Source organism: Podarcis raffonei, chromosome 10 (assembly GCF_027172205.1).
Source record: "Podarcis raffonei isolate rPodRaf1 chromosome 10, rPodRaf1.pri, whole genome shotgun sequence".
NCBI lineage: Eukaryota > Metazoa > Chordata > Lepidosauria > Squamata > Lacertidae > Podarcis > Podarcis raffonei.
The window spans coordinates 41,124,580-41,144,929 of NC_070611.1; the positions used below are offsets into that span (position 1 = coordinate 41,124,580).

At 40.2% G+C, this 20,350-nt stretch overlaps 1 protein-coding gene across 1 annotated transcript in view; it reads right to left on the minus strand.

Moving 5' to 3' along the window:
- Window positions 1-2,354: 2,354 nt before the first annotated feature.
- Window positions 2,355-20,350, minus strand: part of FGD6 (FYVE, RhoGEF and PH domain containing 6) — a 49,052-nt gene continuing 31,056 nt past the window's right edge. Inside the window, exons 9-21 of the mRNA XM_053406993.1 lie at window positions 17,661-17,711; window positions 16,395-16,453; window positions 15,489-15,560; window positions 14,054-14,122; window positions 12,911-12,994; window positions 11,739-11,818; window positions 11,005-11,107; window positions 9,685-9,831; window positions 8,853-8,955; window positions 8,067-8,197; window positions 3,935-4,063; window positions 3,345-3,493; window positions 2,355-2,619 (exon numbers count right to left, since the gene is read on the minus strand). Of these exons, the coding sequence (XP_053262968.1) occupies window positions 2,583-2,619; window positions 3,345-3,493; window positions 3,935-4,063; window positions 8,067-8,197; window positions 8,853-8,955; window positions 9,685-9,831; window positions 11,005-11,107; window positions 11,739-11,818; window positions 12,911-12,994; window positions 14,054-14,122; window positions 15,489-15,560; window positions 16,395-16,453; window positions 17,661-17,711 (1,214 nt within the window). The 3' untranslated portion in view covers window positions 2,355-2,582. The remainder of the gene's footprint in view (window positions 2,620-3,344; window positions 3,494-3,934; window positions 4,064-8,066; window positions 8,198-8,852; window positions 8,956-9,684; window positions 9,832-11,004; window positions 11,108-11,738; window positions 11,819-12,910; window positions 12,995-14,053; window positions 14,123-15,488; window positions 15,561-16,394; window positions 16,454-17,660; window positions 17,712-20,350) is intronic.

Here is a 20,350-nt window from a genome sequence, read left to right on the forward strand (position 1 = left end):
ATAATGGTAGTGGTATTCGCCGTCTTACATTTCTTTTCAAATACTCAGGAGCAGCCTCTGCCAACCTAGTGCTGTCCAGCTGTTTTGGGGCTACAACTCATATCAGCCTCAAGTCTCTGAGTGTGCTCCCAATTCTTCCTTTGTAGTCACACTTGACTTCAGTGCTTTTTGAACACAGTGCCTTTTTCAGAAAAAAGGCTCAAAATCAGGGCATGGCTGTGAAGGAGGAACTGGGAGTACACTCAAGCTTTAGAGTAGTATTATTCAACCTTGGGTGCTGTTGGACTACAACTCCCATCTTCACCAGCAAACTTAGCCAATGGTCAGAGGTTATGGGTATTGTAGTCCAACAACATCTGGGGATGGGGACCCAAGGTTGACGAATACTACTTTAAAGTGTGCTCTCAATATTTCATATCAACTGATGTGATATGCCAGGTAATTGCCACGTGGGTGGCCCCACCCAGCTGTCAATAGGACCTGCAGAAAGTTGGCCATTTTGGGATTCCATCCCTTGAGCTAAAAGTGGCTTCCCACTTCTGCTTTAGGCGAAATTCCTATACTAGCAAGCTCCTTGGTATTTTGCTATCATTCTTCCTGCTTATTAAGAACTCTTATGCAATCACCTTGGGGTTCACTGTTGGGGGGAAAATGTAGTGTATAGCACACTCTGTACATGGTCCAAGACAAAGTGGGACTGTGGGGTGGAAGCAGAGTGTACCAGCCTTCAACCCGTGCACTCCAGATGTTGCTAGACTCCCAATTTCCATTAGTCCCAGCCAGCATGGTCAAGGATCATGGAAGCTGTAGTCCAATGACAGCTCAAAGGCACCAGCTAGGGAAAGCTGGACTATACAGAATAGCTCCTCAGTTAAGAAACCATTTTAATATGGAAGTAGTTCCTCTGTTTTGAATTTTCCCATTGAAAATAGACACCTACTAACATGAAATCAGTTATTTTTTTATCCCACATAGGCCAGCCAATACATTTAAAAATAAAAAATACACATTCCCAAAGATAAAGCAAAATCTTTGGGACCATATGCTCATCTTTGGCAACAAGGCAATTTTTCTGTTAGTGATGCTTTTGATACAACAACCCTTGTACTAGAAGCAAACAAAAAACTCAACAGATATTTTATTCTTCCACATTGTAAAAACAATTAAGAACAATGATGTGAACAAGCAACTTGGTGAACACCAAAGTATCCTATTCTGAAATGTCCACCAGGATATTTTCAGCGTAGATACAAGAATTGCATAATTACCCACCTTCCTAATGTTCTAAATACTATTTCCCTGACTTGTCCTACATTGTAGTAGTACTAGTTTCAATTATTATATACACACATTTTCCAAATATTAAATAAATATACAATTACTAATTGAGTGCTTTCATTTTAAGTAACAGTTTGCTAATATAAAAATACAATAGAAAGAATTTTTGACGTGTCCAGCAGATCAAATTGTGAATGAAAACTAGAATGAATGACATTCCTTATCAATGTTATTCCTCAAAAATATTGTGCATTCTTGATACTAGAATTCCAGTTTCAGCTTGTGTTAAAATAGTACAGAAAATTTAAAAATCCCCTGTTAAGCCCTTAGCTATCATATTCTACAGTATGTATGTGACCTTCTTTTGTTTCTGTGGGGAAGCATGTGTCAAGCAAAAGTTCTCATGCTGAAAACAAGCTTTTTCCTGCTTGAATGATCTAATTCACATTTCAGGAAAATACAATGAATATTAATTTTAAAATCACTTTGGTATTTATGATTTGATACCATCTGTGGTGTAATGTTGCACGGGCAGGTAGAATAATAATCCTTTCAGCTTTCCTTTAAAAACAAGGGCGGGGGGAATTAACAGGCGACTTTTGCAAGTGGATATTAACAGGCCCTCTTTGAAGTGAAATTGAATACACAGACTCATCGTTTCATTGTGCTATTCTGGAGTCAGCCGAGAACAGCATATGATCGATGGAAGTAATGTAGTTTAAGTGCACATATGGAAGTGTTACATGTTCATGAATCTTTCTATATGTATACTTAAAAAGGGCTCAGAAACTATTAATCTACCTTGCACTGAGAAAGACTGGACAGCATTTCAGTCAAATTATCACAGATTAAAAATAAGCATAAGGAGAGGCCTGAGAGAGCCTGCTGAAAAGCCTTGCTCCTTAAACTCTCCAAAAGCAAAATGAACAGGAAGCCTGAAATTGTGCCCATGACAAACCAAGGAGCAACGGCCTGCTACAACTTTTCAAACAAACAAAATTCCCTAAGGTCAAGGACACTTTGGAATTCAATGTGAATCTCAGAAATGATTCTGACCATTAAAATGATTCTGACCATTAAAACAGTGACAAAGTTTTTAATAAATAACACTTTTTGTATGACAAAAAGACAAGTATACACATTTCTTTAAAAATTATTACTCCTGAACAAAGACGTTACGCCAGTGAACAATCCAGTTTTGTTTAGGTTGATGCTTGTAAAATGTGATGGCTCTTCAATAAACAGAACCATAGTATTGACTTTGTCATCGGACTTTCTTTCCTTTAAGTAACAAAGCAAGCATGCTACAATATTGTGGCTTCTTGAAAAGCTTCTATCCACCTGTTTGAAAAGGAAAAGCATTTAATATATTTTGAGCAAACAGAATGGTTTCCAGAGCTTGTATAACTGAAAACTTTCAACTCCATTTGTCACAATATTTATAAAGTACCGCATTTTTCAGTCTATAAGACGCCCCCATGTATAAGATGCCCCCTATTTTGGAGGACTCCGATTTAAGAAAATGGGGGGAGATACGATCCGTGTATAAGACGAGCCCCAATTTTGAACCTTATTTTAGAGTAAAAAAACAGTTTTATACACAGAAAAGTATAGTATATACAGACACTATTGAATAGCTTTCAAAATTATGCATAAAAACTGCAAAGAACTATGAGATTAGAATGAAAGTATATTTTGAGCAGTATGCAGTCTTGAACCAGCATACAGCTTGCTGATATCCAATGTATGGGTCTAGGGAGAAATATGTAGTTTTCTCTGCCATTCTTCTGCACTTGCAGAGGCAGCAAGTTCCTGCTTGTTCTTTCTACAAAAGCCTAGTGCAAGGACGGGGCATTTTAATCCTTTCCCTAATTTTCTGCAGTTTGTGAGGAGGGCAGAGGCTTTGTAAGGAAACTTGAGGAACCTCTTCTGACTGAAATGGACAGGCCAATCATACCTGTATATACTTCTACAAAACTGTATAGATATAAATTCCCTAATCAAACTTTGAAAATAATCATGAGACTTTTTAATTAGCATTATTTTTTTAAAAAATGCTCACTTACTTTTGTGCTGAATGGGGGTCATCCGCTTTGAATATATAAAATAAAGTATTCTTGTGCAGCAAATGGAAAAGTTTAGATTCCGAGTGTTCATCTTTGACTTCAGCAACTGTAAATCCCAATAAAGGCTGGCTTTCCAATGCAGCCACATCCTAATTTTACAAAGAAAACTACTGTAACCATTTGCAAAATAATCTGAAGTGTCAATAGCATACAAAAAAGTGTTTTGTGCAATATCAAGGCAGCACCAGGTCCGTGGGATGCATCTTAAGGTTTCCTTATGGGATTTCAACACCATTTGTATCTCATTTTGTCTATTTAATCAGAGAGCAGGAGCAGGCAGTGGATACAGCAGCAGAACCAATCCAGTTCTCTGATCAGTGTGTCTACAGAATCCCGACTCTGCCTCCACCCAAGCAAGCTATAGCACCACCAGTGTTGGGAGTGCAGCTCTGTCCCCTTACACCAGCCACTATTGTCAGTGGTTTTCTGAAAGCCCCCGTGTCTGAGCAGGCCTTTAGACTCCACTCCCAGCATCCCACTCATTCAACCATGCAATCTTCTACATTAACTTGTGAGATCTGATTTCTCACCTCACTAGCAGCATAGGTGTAGAGCACTTTATTTTTTATCACAAACCACAGGTGTTTCCATGGTTTTTTGCTGCCCTTTGATCTGTATAAATAGCCACTCATTGAAGAATCTTCTGTATTTGCAGATACCTGAAATTAGAACAAACATGGTACTCGTGAGAGTGCATGAGATTGAACAAATAATGTTTTGATTATACCAACATTCTTTATCTAACCGGAAAGGTTGGTATCAATATATTTATTATAATCCTGCTAAAAAGGCCTGAAATAACATAACATTATACATGATGCTAAGGATATGCCACAATTTCCAGCTGAGAAAACCTGAGCTCTTACAGTAAGTTGCTAGGCCCTGTTTAACTCGTGCTGTGTTTTCCAGGACTGGTTATAATCCTTTCAGCACTCATTTCAAAGCAGAATTGAAGTTCTACTCAAAATAGATCTATGGAAATTAATGAACCTAATTTAGCTGTGTAAATTAACTTCATTGGGCCTACTCTGAGCAGGGCTACCATTGAATACAACCTTGAACTCATTTCTCCTTGAAATACAGCAATAAATATGATCAAGAATCTCAGTACAAACTAGGAGTTAGTTAATGAAAGAGTTGGAGGAAGAGGAGACATTTCCTTGAAATGGAAGGTGGTATACAATGTTCTCTGAGCATGCTGTTTGTTCCATATGTGTGCTGAGCACATGCTAAGGTGAAGCAATGTAAAACATACTGCAGATATTCTACTACTCCCACAATGCAGATATTCTCTCCAAAATGTGAGAGTGGCTTTCCTACAATAGGTGTCTGTTACATCCCAAGAGGGATTCCAAACCATGAAATTGTCTCAATTTTTCATTTTCACTGTTCTTCAGAAGGATGAGTAATAAATTTTTAGTAACCTAAGGCTACCACAAGATGATTCCAGTGACTATTAAAAGGCAAGGACGACTGGGTTAGATTAGAATGAGTAGTTGGGACATAAAGGATTGTTAGTCTCAAATCAGAACAATGCGAGTGACTGCAAGGCATGCCAGGTGTATCCCCTGACAGAAAGTGCTATAAAAGAAAGTTGTTGTTCTAATTAATATTTTCCATTAGATGCATCTTCCTAGATTTTACCCTATGATGATAATTTTAATGCAAACTGTAGAGAGAGGATTTATACACACCTTTTAAAATTCCTAACTGCAGCTTCAAGTACAGTTCAGTGTGAACAGTATGGATGAAAGCACCCAACACTATTTTCAACAGGACATAGCTATAAAGGGTAATAAAGCTAAAAGGTATTCTAAATAAATTCACCACTTTTCCAGAAAGAGATGCCTTTAGCATGAAAAATCAATTGGCAGTAAGACAACATCCCTAGAGAGAGAGATGGGCCAAACTGCACACTGCACTTTTCTGCGTCAACAATCTATCAAGGCAGCATATTGAAGGTACTGCACGTAACATCCAGGGAACGTTCATGTGCAATACACACAGAGAATACATCAAGAATTAAAGTAACTCCAAACAACAGGGGGTGCTAAAAGGTTTCCTACAGCAACAGCTGGTATATGGACACAATTAAGCTACATAAATAATTTGTTTCATGAAATTCCTCAGGCTGTATGATGTTTCTTTGGGAAGCAGACAAGGGGTTGCCTAATTGAGATTCTGCGAATGCTCTGCATCAGTATATGCAAAGAAATAGCATACTGCCATGCTAAATGTGAGCACCGTAAATATTCAACTGAAATGGGACAGAACAGCAATTCATATGCATAAATATATTTTCCTTTTTGCAGCTTAACAAATAATTATCCAGTCATTTTTAAATTTTGATATTGCATGAACATACGTTCACAAAAATCATACCCAGCATTGTGGAAGCCTCCCCCCATCTCTGCCATCTCTTTCTATAAGTCTCCTATGAGTCTCCTGAACAGTCTCCTCCTTCTAACAGACTCTATTTCTCTCTTTCACTTTGGGAATGCTGCGTTGTGACAATTCATTTCCCACATGGTGCAGTAGAATATTAATACAACTGTATAAATGGAAGTCTGCAACAACATATGTGGCCTACTGGAGCACAAGTACTTTGCCCAAGAATGTTGAAGCAAGTAGTGAGGAAGGTACGAAGGACAGCCCTTCCCACTCTTTCAACCTGGTGACCAAAATAGAAATGTGTGTGCAAATCACTGGTATTTCATGAATTGCAAGAAGCACAAGAAATATAATGGTCAGGTTTCTACATACTAAACCAAAGGACCTCACATTGTCATCTCTTCCATCTATGTGCCCAGAAGGATTTTTGCAAAGTTTAGCTTAACTCTGAAAGTTAAATGTTAGCGTTGGGATCCCTGGTTTGTACCTGGCTTAATATTCATCAGTGACATGCGAGCACCCCTAGTCAACTCATCTCCAAGTACACACGCGCCTAGACTAGCGGATTACCGCTGCCCACTCCTTTTATATGCGGACGACGCGGTAATTCTATCTTATACACGTGTAGGACTAAACAGAGCTCTGAAGATCTTTGCCACGTATTGTCAACTCAATCAATTAACCATCAACCATGCCAAGTCCAAGATCCTGATCTTCTCCAGAAGCCGGAGATTATACAAATGGAAGCTTGGTGGGGCAAAAATAGAGCAAGTCCTAAAATTTCAATACCTAGGAGTTATTTTTCAATACAATTTGGGGTGGAAAGCTCACATTCAACACCTACTTAATAAGGCCAAAACCTTGTCATATGCGCTCCTCCGATTCTTCTTTTCGGACGGAGCTTTGCATGTTCCCTCGGCCCTAAAGGTGTTCAAGGCAAAAGTGGTTGCCGTGGTTGCTTATGCTGCCCCGCTCTGGGCCGTGATGACAGATCTTGCTCCCCTTGAGACTCTGCAAAGCCAATTCCTACGTCGGCTCCTAATGCTCCCCCTGTGCGTAAGCAACGCAGCCATGCGACTAGAATTGAAGGTCGCATCCTTAGAAACTTGCCTGTGGAAGCAAGTCTTCAATTACTGGTTATCATTGTGGCATAGATTACCAAACCATTACCTTGCCCAATGCTTATGGCGAGATGAATTCTCTAGCCTTTGGACTAGTAGAATTCATGCCAAACTCCTGAGTTATGGAATCTCTCCCTCAGATTCCCTAAAACTAGACCAAATCACTGCTCAGAGACTGATCCGCCAAAGACTGGATGACATCGATTTACAGCGAAATTATACGCTGGGGGGAGGTGTTTGTTCGCCCCAGAACATTGGTATCACTTTAACTTACTGCGTTCCATCATACCTCTCCTCCCTTTCGACTGTTGCACATAGACTGGCCTTCACCAAAGCGAGGTTTAACGTTTTTCCCTCTAATGTCCTGAGACATAGGTTCTCAAAGGGCCAAGCCCCCGCCGTGTGCGAATGTGATAAGGTGACGCCGGAGTCGCTCCAGCACATTATGTTCACTTGCCCCTTGTTTAATGTGCCACGGGCAAATTTGTTGGGATCAATCATACAGAAACTAGAGGGTACCCCACCAAAATTCCACCTTGCCCAAATCTTGCAGGACAAGGATACCCACACGACCCTGAAGGTGGCTAGGTTCCTAGTTGCTGTCCTTTCCCAAAAGCGACGCCAAGGAGCTCTACAAGCTAATTAAGGCGTAGCATGCCTTTCCATTTTATAGTATTTTATTGTTATAGTGGTGTTTTAGCGATTGTTTTTTTCTCCTTACGGCACAAGCTGTTATTTATGTGTTGTTTTTACCTGTATGGGCCTATGGCCGTAATAAATGATATTCTATTCTATTCTATTCCTGGCTTAAATCTAACAAGTCATGTACTTGGTCCCATAGTAAGAGGTAAGAGGGAGGAAAGTTTCATTCCACCATGCTTCCCACAATTCAAATTCCCTAGCCATGGAAGGAATTGGAGAAGAGAAGGAATTGGCAGAGAAGGAGATTTGATAGTAGCAATGGGTTGCACCAAGAGAGCACACCTGACTAAATATATTTCAACTATCTGTCCTATTATAAGTCTGTACTAAAAAAAAGCAAGATGCCCCACTCAAATAGATATCCCTTCTAAAAGCAGTTTACTAAAGATTAGCAATGACGCCGTTAATAAAAACAGATAATTTCATACTTAGACTATGTAACACATACTTCCTTAAGAGCAGCTGGGATCTTTTTCTGCTTTCTTCCAGATGGGATACTGTGCAACACTGTGGATAAGGTGCTAGACGGAGTTCTGTGATTTACTGGGGAACCATTTTTAGGAGGTGTGTTCAGCTTATCTGAAATGGAAACAGATACTTTTGTACTTCATACAAATGGAAACCTCAATTTAAAGTGAATTTCTTCTTCACAAATTTTAAGTTTTAAGTGCACACCATCTGCCCACCCTGAGATTATTGTCATTCTAGTTTCTCACATACTATTTGTACATATGAGAGCAATTATATTGCAGTTTTGAATGTGCTTGAACCTATGGTTCCATTTTCAGTGAACAAGCCTGCCTTCTGAACACAGCATGATGGTGGACAAGTACAGTATTTGGGGGTGATGATTAAAACAATATTCTCTTGCAAAACTGTTGCAAAATGGATGTAAGCTTTTCCTAACACTGCCATCCATATTAAATCAACTGTAAAATACAATGCGAGTTAATCCATGCACTTATGTAAAACACGAGCAAAGCAGGAAAGGATATTTAATCTAAGCAGTATATTTTCATCTGGAGAACCACATTGTTTAAAACTAAAACAATGTTGCATTATTATTCTCTTTTGGGAATTTGATTCTGTTCTATTTAATCCTCAAAAAATTGTGCCACTACAAGCCATGCTGAAAGGAAGACAGCTCCAACTTAGCGGGTTTACATGCCCTTGTTTGCAGCAAAAACAAGCATCAAAAATTGAAAAGCTGGTTTAGACAAAGTTTTTACCTTACCCTGTTTTTGTAACTCATTAAAGCAATAATCACATACTCTTGCAGAGTGATGTTTCATATAGTCTAGCCCATGCTTATTTGATGAACAAGCTTGGCAGATTATCTGGAAAAGAAAAAGAAACATGAAGTACACACACCGCACATCTCACATTTTAAGATGATTAAGATATGTAGTTCAAAACAATCAAAGAGCTTTCCTATTAAGAGTCCTGCTGGATCAGGCCAATGACCCATCTAGTCCAGCATCCTTTCTCCACAGTGGTCAAGCAGATGCCTACACAATATCCTCACTCAGGCTCCCCAGCAGCTGGTATTCAAAGGCATGCCACCTTCAATATGGGAAGCAACGTATAGCCATCCTGACAAGCAGACAGTCATAGCACTTATCCTCTTTGATTTCTTTCTAATCCTGTTTTAAAGCCGTCAAAGTTTCTGGACACCATTACATCTTGGGGAAGCAAATTCCATGCATTGTATGAAAAACATTTTTTATATCTTCTGTCCTGAATCTTCTAACATTCCGCTTCATTCAGGTTCTGGTATTATGAAAGAGGGAGAAAAACGTTTCTGTATCCACTTTCCCCACATAATATGTACATCATTTTGCACATCTCTATCATGTCCCCCCACCCCCCGTTACTTGCTTTCCCCCCTAGACTTAAAAGCCAAAATTGTGGCTTGGCTCATAGGGAAGTTGCCCTGGCTCATTGAATGCACTGCAGTGTGATCTTATCAAAACTGCATCATTTCTTTAACAGGCTGCAGAGCAGTCAAGTCCAACCACTGAATATTTTGAGTAATAGCTACAATAAGGCTGTGAAATGTTTCCAACCTTCCCACATGCTCTGCAATGGTGTCTTCTCCATGTGAGTGTGAACTCACTAGTACAGATCATACACATGGTTGCTCTAGTATCAGGAATCCAGATTGGCGCCTTTGACCCTATAGGACTATCTTCAGTCTCTTTTTCTGGGTCTGCCTAAGGGAAAGAGGAAAGAAAATCTCACATGATTACAGATTTAAAGAAACAACCACCATGATGTTCTAGTTTTCTAACTAGTGCTGTACATATTACAACTCTTCACCAGTTGATGAAATTAAACTGAATTATTTTTAGCAGACTTCAGTGTGAATTTGGGGGTGTGGGGAGGGAAGGGGACAGAAAGCTTTCATCAAGGAGGCATAGGGGGAGGAGATCATTTGGGCCTATTGCATATATTTGAGATTCAACTGCAGAAAACTCCCCAAAGGAGAGCATGTTTTAACAGCATTTGTTACTTTACTATCAACCATCTGGTGGGGAACTAAAACCTACCAGCAGGGCAGGACACTGTAGAGAGAAAAAAATGTCCATTTGCAGGTGCAGGCTGAATCCAAATCGCACCAGCAAATGGGCAAAGTGGGTTTTGCTGACAGCAAGTCCTTTCTGCTGCGCAAGGGAGTTCCTGACAGAGAACTCCTTCATGCAGTTGGTCCCAATGGGGCTCACAGTGCCACTGAGATGACTGGAGCTATCAGTGAGCCACACATGCAAAGGAACAATCAGGAGCTCATTTTAAGCTCCTGGCTGTTCTTTTGTAGCTACATCCTTACCTGCCCCACGCCTGACATTACAGGTGAGTGCAATTTGAAGAAAATGGCCTGCAGGCCAAATCACAACCCTTGTTGGGCCTTACTAGCTTGCAGGTTAGAGGTTCCCCACCCCTATTATTTTTCTTAAAACTTCTTACAGTAAGAGTAGTTCAACAATGGGACCAAGTACCTGGTAGAGTAATGGTCTCTCCTTCACTGGAGGTCTTCATGCTGGAGGTTATCTGTTGGCTATGCCCTAGCCCTGGATTTCCTGGGTCAAGAATTAAGTTGGACTCTGATGGCCCACAAGGCACAGAAGATAACTCTACTAGGTAATTGATTTCACAGTTGAGCTGTTCTTACTGTTAAGATGTTTCTCCTAATGTACTACTGAAAAATCATTCTCCAGTAACACAATGGCTATGTAACAGTTATCAACACAGGACAAACAACCGGCCTTTTCTCCTGGCATTAAACACTTGTGCCTTTGGCATGCATAATAAGTCTATGGACCCAAATCACCATCGCTGCCATACAGTGTGTACAAGCAACAATTTGGACCAGAACAATTTGGACATACCTCTTCAATACTTTTACTGGGGTTAAAAGTGATTCTTTTCTTTGTATATTCTTCGATTGACCTGGAGATGGCTTCTAACCACTCATCTCTTTCCGTGGCAGAACTGTTGGGGGTAAAACACATATGAGAATTTGTTTATTTAAAAGCATTTATATACCACTTAATGTTACAGTCTAACAACCAAGTAATGTATCATTAAAACAAAAACATAATGTAAAACCAATAAAACAGCAATATAAACAGAGAAACATATGAAAGTGAATCAAACAAAATACAGGAGATTCAAACACAAAGCAGGGTCCAATCTCTTGGGGCAGGGAAAGCCTGGGCAAAAAGTTTTGATTGTTGCTACTTCATGTATGGCAGAGAGAACGACATTCCACAGTACAGGGAAACAGCAGAAAATGCCCATTTTCAGGTCAACACCCTATGACATTCTGTAGGGTGCTGTAAAGTAAAAATTTCCCAGTTCATCTATGTGATCTTACACATCTCTTTAAGGGCAGGTGGTCTTTCAGGTAACCAGGTCCCAAGTTGTTTAGGGCTTTATATGTTAACAACAAGACATTGAACATGGTCTAGTAGCTGATTGTAAAGCAACTTTCTCACACCCAACATAACTAAGCAGCTTATCCTTTTATCACAACATTTAACTACCCAATAAATATTGAGGAGAAAGCACTAAGCAGTACTTTGTTATCAAAAGACACATAATGTTGTGGCTAAAGGCATACCTTGCTGACAGAATGAAAGATCGCTCTACACTTTCTATGTTCAGTTCATTCTGGTAAGCTTCATGGGTTGGCTTTCTAACCTAGGAAGGAAAAAGAATGAATAATCCAGTTGTAAAACAAGAAAAGCAAATGTTCTGTCAACCTGCCATATCAAAAGGCTTAGCAAAGGAAAAAGACATAACAAACCAGTACAGTAGTTTCAGAAATTAGAAGCAGAAGACAATTTCAACACACACACCAAAGGAGTAACATTTGCAGGAGAAAAAAATAGCTTTTAATCTGGGAAACCCAGATATTGGAATGATGAAAATATTTGGCCTGGTTCGCACAGCACAGTAAGCTGAAACATGCCTAAGAGTGAAGGTACCAACTCCCAGGGAAGAGATTGTGGCAGATTCACTCCTCCTCAGTCCTTCACTTTGGTTTAGCATGTCATCCATATCTGGGCTCATAGTTCTGGTCTCTCCAGAGTAACCATGAGCCATAAACAAACAACAATCCTCGGCTACTGCTCATGGTTAGTCTGGAGGGATGTAAACCACAAGCCTGCATTCAAACAACATGCCAAGCCATGGCTAAATTCAGCATGGTACAGCAGCAAAATTACTGCAGAGAGGCAAAGTGGCCATGATCTCCTCCCTGGGAGTCTGTGCTATGCTAAGACATGGCTTGGCTTAATGTAACATGTAAACCAGGCCATTTTTTCTCAGAGCAGTAGCATGAGAGGGGGCTTTTTCTGCAGTGCTCCCCTTCCCAGGTTGTGGAGTGCTCTTTCCTCGAAGACAGATCTTGCACAGTATGTCTTTTGTTGGCATAGCCTTTGGGGAAGGGCGGGGGACTGTGGTGTACTGTATTGTACAAAGATAAGGTATCTTCCTTCAACTGAATACTGTTTTAAATTGTTTTGATCACAAACTAATACAGTTTTATGAGACTGTGTATTTTTGACTTGATGCTACATTGTTTTATCTATGAATGTACCCTGGGACTATTAGTGAAGCAGGGAAAGATACACATAACAAGCACGTTAGAAGCACAAAAGGCTATCAGTAAATGAAAGACTGTTTTCTTTATCAGCATTATAGTATGTCTTAGCACACATTAAATGTCTGGGCAGGCGTTCAAGCTGTGAGTGACAAAAACATGTCACAGAGGAAATTTTATCTACTCACTTTCATTCCAGCCAATGACAGCATGTTGTTGAGTTTATACATTCCAGACTGTACGGGAGTTGTATACAGCAGAGCATCATTAAACTGCAATATAAATATTTTTAAAAAGTAACTGAAATTACATGTAACATATAGGGAATTTTCTACATTTCACATATCAACTTCCACCTACACAGGGCAAGGTGCAAAATACCATCTCTGCCCTGTTTCTGCCTTCTTTGTTCCCCCATTGTTCTTGTTTTTCCTGCCCCTGGGGCAGAAAAGACAAGTGGCAAGGCCTTGCAGAATGTCCCCCTTTCAGTGGGGGTGTGTGCATTTTGATGATGACAGAAGTGGTGGGATTGGGAGGGGGCCCATTCCCCTTCCACCTTAGGTGGTGGAACATGACAGGCTGTCCCTGTCCCCAGGCTATGCTGGGCCCACAACAATATTTTGTAGCCAGGCAAGGGGTGACCCAAGTTTGTCCTCTCTGTTAGGAACATCCTGTGACCTTTTTCTCCTCAGGTCCCCATGTGTAGGCTACTCAGCACAAGGATTTCATTAAGTTCCATGCAGAGGAAGCCACGCTGTGGCCAAAATTCACTGGGACCATTTATCATCACCCTGCTGCTTCCATTTATCATCATTAACATTAACAACAACAACCATTATTATTTTTTCTTGCAAAGTTCACCCAAGTGATGTTGAATGCATGACGCTTAATCAAATTCAGATCTGGCAATTTAATTATTAGAAACTTGCTTTTGTAGTATGTCCTTGTTTCCTTGATAAGCAAAGAATAATTTTTAATAACATTATTCTAGTATAGATTAAAAAAAAACACATTACAAGTATAGCTAAATAGTTGCCTTGATTGCATTTGATTAAAGACCCTGATGCATCTGAAAGAGAACCTCAGACTTTGAGCAGAACATTTTTCAAAAATAAATGCTACATAAAAACCACCAGGCAGGAGAGAAAAGATGCTTTATTCATAAAACCACTGTGAAAAGGAGACAATGATACTATAAACTGAAATATAAATTATTCAGAACCATTAACTGGAGTTGCTAGTTTTTGTTTTTGAAATTGCAGTGGGGACAGACTGCACCATTATGAAATCACTCTAGCATTAGGTATGTAAAAACATCCATGGCATCTTACCAAAAAAAACATTCGCGGCTGCATAACCTTCCTGGACAGTTTCATCAACGTTCCTTCTTTCAAAAAGACCTGGGCATTCAAGCAAGCAAATAAATGTAGTCAGCTGCTAGGAGTATAAAACTCTCCCAAGGAGAGAGCGAGAGCAGTTCCATTTTCAAACATAGTATTAAGTACATACTAGTCAAAAGCCCAATAAGACAACAGAGCAATACTGCAGAGACAGGAAAGGGCACTGCTAAAAGAGAGATGGTGGGATTGCTAGGAGAGAAACAGCTACTCCTAGTACTAGAAGTAGTCTGTAAGCCAGGATGCTGCTTTTGCAAGTCAAGTGGGAATGGGACCTACTCATTCTGCCCAGAGGCAGTATGGCAATGTGGCCTGGGCAAATACAGGGGTGCCAACTTGAATAAAATATTGGGGGGCGGGGAGAAGGTAAGCCCTGCCCCACCTAATCAATTACATGACTTGATGCACACACACCATTTGTATGGCAATACCCATCAATGTTTTTTTTGGGGGGGGGTCCCTTCAAATATTTTATTGGGGAAACCAAAGGGACCTCAGCCCCTAGGAGTTTGCTCTTATGGACAAATATGGCCTAGTGGAAAAGTCTAGCTTTTCCACTAGGCTGGAAAAGCTAGACTTTTCCAGCCTAGTGTCCTCCCGACATATGGAAATATACTGTATTTTTCGCCCTATAGGACGCACTTTTTCCCCTCCAAAAATGAAGGGGAAATGTGTGTGCGTCCTATGGGGCAAATGCAGGCTTTCGCTGAAGCCTGGAGAGCGAGAGGGGTCGGGGGAAGCTCGGGCTTCCCCCGCCCCAACCCCGCGCCTGGGGGGGAAATAAATTTTTTTCTTTATTTCACCCCCCAAAAAAGAACTAGGTGTGCCCTATGGGCCGGTGCGCCCTATGGGGCGAAAAATACGGTAATTCCCATCAGCCAGCATGATAGGAGTTGGTAGTTCAAAATATCCACACAGCACCGGGTTGAGCAAGGTTGGTTTAAGCCAGTGATGGCCAAACTTGGCCCTCCAGCTGTTTTGGGACTACAAAACCCATCATCCCTAGCTAACAGGACCAGTGGTCAGGGATGATGGGAACTGTAGTCCCAAAACAGCTGGAGGGCCAAGTTTGGCCATCACTGGTCTAAGCAGACCCCCACAGTGCACTACAAACTAGACTAATGGACTATAGTAGTTGCACCAACTTTTGTTTGTCTTATTCCCATCACAGGAATTAGAACCTTTGCCTTTGCAGAGGCAATAGTTACTGTCACAGATGGAGGTGGCTGATGAAACAAAGAAAAAGAAACCCCAGACCTTCCTTTTCCCTTTTAGAACTAAAACTTATAAATGGGCCATAAAAGTGGTTTTCACACACTAAGGTTTGTTTGCTTTTTGCAACCTACTGTTTGCTTGTTGGTGAACTTACCCTCCCTGGCTGTACAATCTCATGATGACCGTTTAAACTGTACTGTATTTGCATAAGTTTCTGAAAGTTGTCCTAGAGGGTGGAAGCATAAATAAAGTTCTTGTAAACAAACTGATGAAAAGTTCCATGGCAGAAGAATCCTCTGTGAACACCAGGGAGCCACACTGGTTGCTCACTCTAATTGGCTCTAGAAGTGTTGAAGTCAAACACACTTCCATATTCTATGATGTGTACCAGTATGAAAAAAACTACACAAATCCGAACAGTAATATTTGCTGAATTAAAGGAGCTGAACACAGGAGATTTAAGCCTTAGGGCCTAAAACTGCAGGGTTAGCTCTACACACAGGCCTCCACAATTTAACACACACTGCCCATAACAGTAAAAAGCTCCATGTTCCCTCCCTTGTTTCTCATTTGTAAAGAAACTGAAGTTGCTTCAAGTGACCCATTAAAGTCATGTATAATCATGTCTTCTATCTAGAGATCTATGAGCTTTCCAGGCAACACAAATATGTCATGGTTCAAACTGATATCCACAAGGTTGGGCTTACTAGTATACAGCTAAAGTAAAATGGCAAAATACAGACAGACAGAGAAATAAAACCCCACAAAGCTGCTGAAAACCATATTAAACTGTCCTTTCAAAAAGCCTTCAAAATGGAAGTCTGTATAGTATTTGAACTGATTTTTCATATGGGCTGTTCTTTTAAATGGATGATATAATATATATGCTTTAAAATTTATATGTTATTCATTTGACTTTTCTTATATATGTGGCTTTTATATATGTTAATATTATATCATAAATCACTACAGGAAGCCTCATGGGAAGAGATTAATAGATAAATAATATTTATAATCATAATTATTATCACCATCATTATTCCATAACTGAGATACTTACTCCCTGTTTCATGATGTCATTAGCATGGTTAGCCACTTCTATCACAACAGCAAGAGCATCTTGAAAACAAAACAAAATGTATTTCAGCATTGACTACAGTATGTGTCAGTATTAAAGACACCTAAGTTTAATGGAAAGGACCTTGCATTTCCACACTTAATGTAAAAGTTGACCAACAAAGTTCAAGATCAAGGGGAAAATACAAGAACAGAAATTTTTTATGCAATATGGTTTAGATTTATTTCATATACATTAACAAAGAAACATGATTATCGACCACTCACTACTCATGGGGACATGGCAAGACACCTTCATTTAATCTGGAAACATCTGTATAATAATAAATGACACTACTGTGCTCAACAGGGAGGGTTGGGGAAGGTAATTTTTTAGGTATGTTTTCTAAAGTTGTTATATCTGAAAACGATTCCTGAAAAGGTAAGGACCCTGGAATAAATCTTAAAACAGTAGTTGGCGTGGGGGGGGGGATACATTTCCACAGCATCAACAAACATCAGGAAAATAGGAAAGAATGCGTGAGATTTTAAACCTCCCAACTGTGAGAGTAAGAAGCTTATCTTCTCAACAGAGGCAACTAAAAGCTATCAGGCTACATTAGGCCTGAGGAAGGTCTGCAGTCAAACATAATATGGCCTTTGCCCCCTGACACAGAAGAGTTCATACCCCATGATCCCTCAGTGTTTTTATATCAGGAACCTCTGTAGCCTTAAAATAGCCAGCAAATATCACACAGAGCATTAGCACTGTCCTTGTAGAAGTTATTTCTGACCTTCATGGATCCCTGAACCAGTGGTGCTTACATCAGGAGGTATTTAATTCCCCCCACCGATAAAAAAAGTGTTTTTATACATGTTGGAAGATGCCCAGAGTGGCTAGGGCAACCCAGCCAGATGGACAGGGTATAATTAATTAATTAATTAATTAATTAATCAATCAATCAAACAAACAAACAAACATGACTGGAAGTGAAGCAAGGAAATCTCTGGCAATTTCCTCACCCTGGGAGCTTCCTATGCCACCTTTCCTGCTGTTCAGAGGATGCGCCCCAATCCTAAGAGCAAACATGCAGGCCACTGCAAGAGAAGTGTAACCCAAGAAACCTGAAAGTGAAACTTTCTCCCTTGCAGAAACTCTGGATCCAGCCTTGTTGTGGCTGTGCCACCAATGAAACGACACACACCCATAAATTCAAGAAGATGTGTTTTTTTCATTAAACTATGGACTAACTACTATAAAAGCAATTACCCTGAGTATCTCTGAAGTCTGCCGAATCTTCTAAGAGGTTCTTTAAATAATCTGTGGAAAGAGAAATGTTATTAAGGAAGAGAACTGGATGAAGTTATTACAATGAACCTCTAGGTGGCCCAGTTGAGCTATAAGATTATTACGTCTCCGAAAAGGTTTGCACATTTACAAAAAGTCCTCACACTCACTGATTTCAAAGGGACTTAAACATGTTTAATGTAGCTGAAATGTACTCTGAATGCACGTGGTTTAAGCACTGGTCCACGGTATTTCTAGAAGTGCCTTATGCATATATTAAGGAGAGGATCTTCTCCCTGGTGCTTCTTGAAACATTGAAATGCCCTCCCAAGGAAGGCATACTGAGCACCAACACTGTATTATTTCTGGTGCCATGTTAGAATCTTTCTATATGCCAGGCATTTTAAATTATGACGCTTTGAGATGATTGAATAATTTTATTCCCCTTAGTTCCATCACATTGTTGCTTAGGTTTCATGTTATATTTGTAGGTTTAAAATGCATATGTATAGTGCCCCCTAATCTATTTTTTGTTATATGGTTTATGATTTTTTAAACATAAAGGCAGCATAAATATGGTGCTTGCTCTCTTCTCCCCGCCAGAAGGCAGCAAGCATCTTGGTAAGAAAGAATAGGTTGGGGGAGGGGTCAGACTGAAACACAGCCAGGCAAGTGCAGTGCTGTTAAGCTTCTAAAATGGGTGGCAGGAGACACAAGTAGATCGTGACTGAATGGGCAGGCTGGACAGCCTTTTACCTCTGAGGGATTGCTAACACACACAAAAGGTGATTTATTTACAGTGGTACCTCGGGTTAAGAACTTAATTAGTTCTGGAGATCCGTTCTTAACCTGAAACTGTTCTTAACCTGAGGTACCACTTTAGCTAATGGGGCCTCCCGCTGCCACCACCGCACGATTTCTGTTCTCATCCTGAAGCAAAGTTCTTAACCCAAGGTACTATTTCTGGGTTAGAGGAGTCTGTAACCTGAAGCGTCTGTAACCCGAGGTACCACTGTACTGCACGTATGTCGCACCATTATTTCCATTGTGGAATTCATGATAGAAGCTTGGAGGGGACCTAGACCTGCTTAGCTTTTTTTGCAGGGTGGCTGCATCATGTGCCCTCAGACCATCCTCTGAGAGTGAGCATGCTGTACTCCAGCCACCACCCCTTCAATAACTTCTCTGCCAGTCAGGAATGATTAACAGCAGCAGTCTGGCTGATCTTTCTGACTGCGTGTTCATGCAGATCTCTTACACAGAAGTGGTGATTATTCCCCAGTGGTTTTCTGAGTTTACAGTACAGTAATTAGCACTGCTCTTCTTCAACCTCAAGCACTAACTACAAGTTTACGTTACAGACTTGGATTTTTTCACAATGACAACATGGGGGACAAAATTCCACACGGTAATTTCTAGGCAAACACAGCATTTTTGCAGAGTCATAAGCAGCAGTGAAAGAAATCTTGCTATTTATATAGCAGCTGAGAAAAGCAAAGTAGTGGATATTTTTCTGGCAAGCAGACAAGCCCTTGAGAAGGATGCGACAAATAATAATAGTTTATAGGATAAAGGTGAGGAAGGCTAAATGGATATGAATAAACAGGAGGAAGGGAAAGAAATGACTACACTCTTGAGTCAGAGGAAGGCCTTCTCATTTTGCTGTGTTTTGCTCCTGGAATTCAGTCCGTCAGGAATTAAGTTAAGCTAGGGCATCCCAGAGCTTAACTTGAGATCCTGCATGTGCAAGGTTTTATGTATGTAGTTATGTTGCTTATGGGTTATATCTATGTTACCTGCTGCAGGAAGTGGGGATGAAAAGGTGATGTTTGTTTATTTCTCCTTCTCACTTGTAGTCTCCTGTGCTCCAGAAAAGCTGTTCCAGAGGGTTAGTGGACCCTCCGGAAGACTATGAGCTGCAAGGGAACTGGGGAATCATCAAAAATTGCTTTCTCTGGAGAGTGCTTCTCCTGTATCTCATAAATGAAGGAGTCCTTTCCTTTGTGGAAGGACAATGGCTCTAACCCAATATGTATAGAAGTGTTTTAGAGAAAGTATATTTTATGTAACAAGCTATATTATGTATAGCAAATCGGTGTGCACATCCCTTTTCTACATCAGATTAATTAGCACCCTTGACTATTCATTGAGTCATATATTTGAGGATTCAGCTGAGGAGCTACGTAACAGAAATGATGCTCAGAAGACCCGCAGAAGACAGGTTTGTGAAATTATTTTCTTCTTCATTTTGTTCTACGGTCTTTCTCAAAGCCCAAGAGCAATAATGTCAAACCTAACATTTACAGCTGCTGATTTGCCAAAGCACTTACACTACACAATAAAAAGAAAATAGAGTGAGGAAGTCTGAATAATGTAGAATTCACTAACTCAGCATAAATCATGTTCTCTGCATCTTTAGCAATAAACCTGATATTTCTGCTACACTCTGTTTTTGAACATGTTTGTCATTTTCATGCTCTTTTAGGGCCATTTTTGACCCTTTTCATGCCACTTTTGGGTTTGTGGCAATGCTAATGTGTACGGTCGTGTGTAGTGACAATCAATTCAGGAAATTTCAAAGCAACTTTTTGTGTAGATTCATAGTAAAGAAATTATATGTTCAGGGCATGACCAGTGAGACATATTAGTGGTCCATAGACGGCTGAAGTTCC